General features: G+C 40.9%; 1 protein-coding gene across 1 annotated transcript in view; it reads left to right on the top strand.

Moving 5' to 3' along the window:
• Positions 1 to 6,039, top strand: part of AOX1 (aldehyde oxidase 1) — a 42,746-nt gene that overhangs the window by 177 nt on the left and 36,530 nt on the right. Inside the window, 5 exon segments of the mRNA XM_064158325.1 lie at positions 1,056 to 1,113; positions 1,543 to 1,639; positions 2,781 to 2,889; positions 3,412 to 3,538; positions 5,335 to 5,396. Of these exon segments, the coding sequence (XP_064014395.1) occupies positions 1,056 to 1,113; positions 1,543 to 1,639; positions 2,781 to 2,889; positions 3,412 to 3,538; positions 5,335 to 5,396 (453 nt within the window).

The raw sequence follows: 6,039 nt of genomic DNA, 5'->3' as shown, positions 1-6,039 counted from the left end.
TGTGGAGAAAGGCGGGCTGCTGTTGGAAGATTACTCTCAAAGGATATGGGCACAGATTTGTTTTCCTCAGACTTGATGCTGATCGGAGTATAATCGAGCCCGTACATTGGCCTCTGGAAGCATTCTCTCAAATGTCTTTGTTGCTGAGTGACAAGGGAATCAGCCTCCAAGTATTGCCTTAGTTAGCTGACACTGCCCCGTGTACAGCAAGTGCTTTGAGAAGGGAGAATCAACCGAGCAGCACAACCGTCATTAGAGTATGACAATTCAGCTCACTGTGCAGCCCCTGCGGTGCAAAATATGTGCCAAAGTGAAATCGACTTGAAGTTGGCCGTCAGATTGGGCTGTCAGGCAAACCAGTTGTTCAGTTTCGTGTGCCCAGCTTCTCACCTTTAATGGTGTCAGAGGAGAGACGCTGGACGGTGTCAGATTCTCAGAGGCACAACAAAGTCAGCAAGACTCAGGTGTCAGATACAGACTACCAGTGTCAAGAACATATTGCAAGAAGAAATTAAACTTCTTGATCCAGTCCAGTTGGATCTAAATGAGCTGATTCTAAACAGCAGAATAAAAAATACTGTAGTCAATCCAGAATGGAGGTGTTTCTGTTGCTGTCTGTTGTTGGTCTATTGCAGCAAATGTTGGTCTATTATGGCAAGTGAAAAGTTTATATAAATAATGCTAGGAAAAAGCCCTAGTTTCTGCCAGTATCCTTACAGGCTTCCTCTGGTGTTAATCTCAATAGGTTAAAGTGCCAGGGAGACTAAGATCTGTAGATCATTAATTTATTATGCTGTGCTGCCTCTCACTAAGAAACAGCCTTTTTTAGTAGTTGCAAAGGTCCCTGTCACTTCTTTGCTGGAAACATATCTGTCTGAGACGTAATTTCCAGAAAGTCTGAAATCCCCTGTGGTCTTTTGCAATTATTCCAGCTCTAAGAGAAGGAAACAAATAAGGATCCATTTCTGGCTATGTGAAATGTAATTGTGCCCTGAATTTTGAAAAGTCTTTGTTTCTTAGTTTTTTTTTAATTACTATTTTGTTTCTTACTGCAGATAGTGGAGAAAAATGCTGATCCTGAGCAAATGCTGTTGTCTTATCTGCGAAAGAGACGTATCCTTTTCTTGTCTGTTCCCTTATGTCACTCATGTTTGGGAGTTTTATTTGATCAAAATTCTCTTAAGTGATAATTAAAAGGTGTTTTACCGTGTTAAGGAAGTTGTGACTGCCTTAAACTAAAACAACCATTAAACTGGCCTTGAACGTCTCCAGGGAAGGGACATACATGACCTCTCTGAACAATTTGTTCCAGCATCTCACTACCCTGTCAAGAATTTCTTCCTAATATAATTCCTTAGCTTCAGTCTGATTTTCCCTGAAGATTTTAATCCAAAATAGAATCTGATGGATACATTACCATACCAAACTAATATTGTGCTCCTTAGCAGTTCAAGAGGAAAAGTGGACTGAAGCTTTTGAGTAAAATGAAGACCAAATGAAACCTGATGATTACATTTTTTTCCCTAATGACAGCATTTTCAGTCCGCCTTACAGGGGCTAAGTATGGCTGTGGAGCAGGTGGCTGTGGTGCCTGCACTGTGATGATATCAACTTACGAGCCGACTTCAAAGAAGATATGGTATCCTTAGCCACTTGGGATTTTATGGCTGTAGATACTATTTCCAGATATGAAACCTTAAAAACAAAGTTGTAAAATCTACATAATAGTAAAAGGATCCAAAGGAAGAGTCACTTTAATCCAGGAAAGAATGCTATAGAAAATACCATTCCTTCAGCTGTGCTGTAAATGTGCTGAGATGCCATGCTCAAATGATTAATTGGCTCATGCATGCTGTGAGCTCCTGCAAGTGTTTTTTTTCTGAGGAGATACACATTTTAACACCCTTTGTGCTTACCATTGCAATGTGGCTGTTCTCTGCAGCTCTTGTATGTCTGATGGGAGCATAGCACAGGTAGAAGTTTGAGTCTTACCAGCACTTTAATACTGAACTCCCTCCCTACACCTCACCCTCAAAAAGAAGGACTTTGAAACTGAAACCCTGGGTTTCATTAAGCTGAAAATTGGAATAAATTACCTTTAAATTGAGAAAGCTCCGGTCAAATTGTTAAATGGTTACATGTTATTGTCAGTTGAATGTTTCGTTAGGTGGAGAAAAAGTATGAATGTTCCAGTTTTTCTTCTGACGACTGCATTACATTGGAATGCAGTGCAAATGAAAGTGTGTAAAGTTATTTTGAAATGGAAACAGGCAGAATGACACTTGAAAAGAAACATTTCAACTACAGTAAACCAAAACATTTTATTGCTAACACTTAAAAGAATTTTCATCTTGGTACACTGTTCCTACTTAGAATGATACTTATTTTACCTCAGAATTTGCTTTGGGTCAGAAATTCGGTTACAGATTTGCAGCAGTAATTTTTTACTTCCTTCAAATGACTGCACTGACCCACCCCTCTCCTTCTTCCTCCCCCAAAATACCCTTGACAGGTTGCTTGTGGGCAGAAGAGACAAAAGGGTGATTGGAATTATTAAGGACGATACTAATTCTACAAAACTGTCCCCAGAGATAAGAGTTTTTTAGTGCATACAAGAAACAGCTAGTAAGTTATCCCATACAGATTATTCTCCTCTCATTGCAAATTATAATGGCTGCTTTGCAAGTATAAACTCTATCTTGGTAGACTGCAAAATATTCTTAAGTCTTTATTATACTAAAATAATATTCATGTTCTTTATTCTCCTTTTTGTTCCATAGGCATTATTCAGCAAATGCATGTTTGCTTCCCATTTGCTCCTTGTATGGTGCAGCAGTGACCACAGTGGAAGGTGTTGGAAATATAAAAACCAGGATTCATCCAGTTCAGGTGAAAGGACTGTTTCGCTGTGTAAAAGGATCACTGATTTCTTCCTTTATATTGGCTGGCTGGAGTGGCAGTGCTTTCAAGGCATGGGAATTTCATATGATGTTTATTCTCCCAGCTAAATGGTAACAGAAGACAGCACAGATTTCTGATGATTGATTGATCAAGACTGATGAGATATATCTCATGATGGATCTTTAATACTGACAGACTGATCTAATAGTTGCTTGTATGTAAAAACTGTTAGAGTCGATCAGGCTTGTGCTCTGTTTGGGCTAATGACACATATTGGGCAGCCACCCTTTAGCTGATATGAAAGCAAAAAACCACAGAAATCCACTGAAGGTTAATTACCTGTCCTTGGATGTCACACCCCAAATAATTGTTCTTGTTTGAGATTGTTCTGTTTTACTTCAAAAGTCTGATTTGCTACAAAGACAACAGTTAGTATGCTACCCCATTTAAGAGAGAGTTCATTAGAATGGTGATGCACACTGGAGTGCTGCTTGTGGTGTTTTGTTGCAGGAAAGGCTTGCCAAGTGCCATGGCTCGCAGTGTGGTTTCTGCACACCGGGAATGGTGATGTCCATATACACTTTGCTAAGAAACCACCCAAAACCAACTTCAGAGCAGATGACTGCAGCTCTGTCTGGTAAATATTGCCACTTTGTAGGTATGTCCCTGAACCATTTTCTTCATCAGCCTTGGGTGTGTGACTGCACATCTGTGAAAGTACACATAGATACCTGTACGTAGTCCATACAGATTGTGCTTCCCAGCAGAGCTACTACTGGATACAGACCTGGTATTCCCTCTCATTCTTTTCTCCTGGAAAATGGAGAGTGGAGCTGTGGATTATTTCAAGAGCATGTGTTAAAACACCCCTAGATGTGCAAAGTATTGTCCTATTGGAGAACTAGGTGCATGTCCAGAGAAGGGCAACGAAGCTGGTGAGGGGCCTGGAGCACAGATCCTATGAGGAGAGGTTGAGGGAGCTGGGCCTGTTTAGCCTGGAGAAGAGGAGGCTCAGGGGTGATCTTATTACTGTCTACAACTACCTGAAAGGGCATTGTAGCCAGGTGGGGGGTGGTCTCTTCTCCCAGGTAACCAGCAATAGAACAAGGGGACACAGTCTCAAGTTGTGCCAGGGTAGGTATAGGCTGGATGTTAGGAAGAAGTTCTTCACAGAGAGAGTGATTTCCCATTGGAATGGGCTGCCCAGGGAGGTGGTGGAGGCACCGTCCCTGGGGGTTTTCAAGAAAAGACTGGATGGAGCACTTGGTGCCATGGTCTAGTTGATTGGATAGGGCTGGGTGATAGGTTGGACTGGATGATCTTGGAGGTCTCTTCCAACCTGGTTGATTCTATGATTCTATGATTCTATCTCTGAGAGACCATTAATTTGGGAACTAAGAATGCCATAGCCTCACAGGAGAGTCCCTTTGTGGTAGGAGTAAAACAGTAAGAGAGATGCATTCCCTTTGAAATAGAAATGAAAAAGTAGAGAGATGCAGACTATCCTCATTAAAGTGAGGTGTGAACATTTATTGTAGGTAAAATACCCTTCTGTCACCTGTTGTGCACTTGCAGTGGAGCCAAAGGCAGTTTCTGTTAGGATGAGGTGAACTTAGTGGAGATGTAATGCTAACCTCCTTCATTTTTTGTATAGATGAAGAGTGTTGTGCAGTCTCTTATTCTCCGCATGCTAGGCTGTAGATGGTATTCCCTGTAGTGCAGCTCTCCAGTATGTCGTACTCCACTTGAAACGTGCTAGTTTGAAGCAGGCTAGAATGTTTTGGTGAAAAGAACTAGATAATTGGCTGAAAAAGGAAAACAATGGTTGTGTCTCCTTCTCTCACAGTCTCGCTGAGATGTATGGGAACAAGAAGGGTAAACATTAGATAACTTTCGCCGTTTTCTCACTCTGCTTCTGGCTTTAGATGAAACTACATCTCCTTAACCTCGCTGCCACTAACCTTGCTCCTTAACCTCTTGGCTGCACCTCTATTCTTTCTCAGGATTGGGGTAAGGTTGAGTGGGGCAGGGGGAGGTGCAGGGGTGGTTGAGAGCCCCTCTTGGAGACTCAGGTTTCTGGGAGGGGAGTTGTGTTTCTGTATTACTTTTTACTTGTGTATTTCTGTATATAACTGTATATACTGTAAATATCTGCTTGTATATTGTGCCAGCTTCATTTATATTCCCAGAGCCCGTCTGAGTTAGCTGGGGCATTTCTAAAAGTGGAGGGGGGGCGGGTAAAAGCCAAACCACCACAAAACAATAGCCTTTTTCCTCAGTAGCTGCAGGGCCCTAAGTCTTGTGTCACTGCTCTTTTTTGTCTTTTGGAAAGCTAACACTTCTTAAGCTTTCAAAACATAAACTTTCTGTAAAGCATTTGAAATGAAGCTATGTGCTTTAGAGCAAAGTGTTTTCTTGCTGATTTTTTTGCAGGGAACTTGTGTCGCTGTACTGGATATAGGCCAATCCTAGATGCCTGTAAAACCTTCTGTGAGGTAAGTAGTGATGATAGGAGTACTGGATTGTGTCCATTGGTGTGTGTATGTATGTATACAGACCATTAAGAATTTAAATTCTCTTTCTTTTGTTAAGGTCTAAGTAAGATGCATAGTGGCCTAAGTTGTTGCAAAAATTAACTGAAATGGACAAACTGTGCCAGGGGAGGTTTAGACTGGATGTTAGGAAGAAGTTCTTTACAGAATGAGTGATTGGATATTGGAATGGGCTACTGGGGAGGTCCTGGAGTCACTGTCCCTGGAAGTGTTTAAAAAAAAAACTGTGTGGCACTTGGTGCCATTTTTTAGTTAATTAGATAATGTTGGATGATAGGTTAGACTTTATGATCTTGAAGATCTTTTCCAACCTGATTGATTCTGTGATTCTGTGGCTTGGTGTCTAGCCTAGATTTTGAAGAGTAATCTGAAGTAACTCTGTGTTTTACCATGCATTGGTAATGATATAAAAGCAGAATATGGACTGATACTCTTTGTGGTTTATCATGGAAACATACAGGGAAAGAAATTGGACAGTAAACATTAAAAGAAATGATACAGACCATGTGAGCTCTCCCAATGTCAACTGTTTTTTACATAGCATGATTTAGTTTGTTTTAAGTAAGACTTAAACATCCTATAATTC

This window comes from Pogoniulus pusillus, chromosome 2 (genome assembly GCF_015220805.1).
Source record: "Pogoniulus pusillus isolate bPogPus1 chromosome 2, bPogPus1.pri, whole genome shotgun sequence".
NCBI classification, from domain to species: domain Eukaryota; kingdom Metazoa; phylum Chordata; class Aves; order Piciformes; family Lybiidae; genus Pogoniulus; species Pogoniulus pusillus.
The sequence above is the reverse complement of the archived record's forward strand: the minus strand, read 5'-3'. Positions and strand labels throughout refer to the sequence as shown.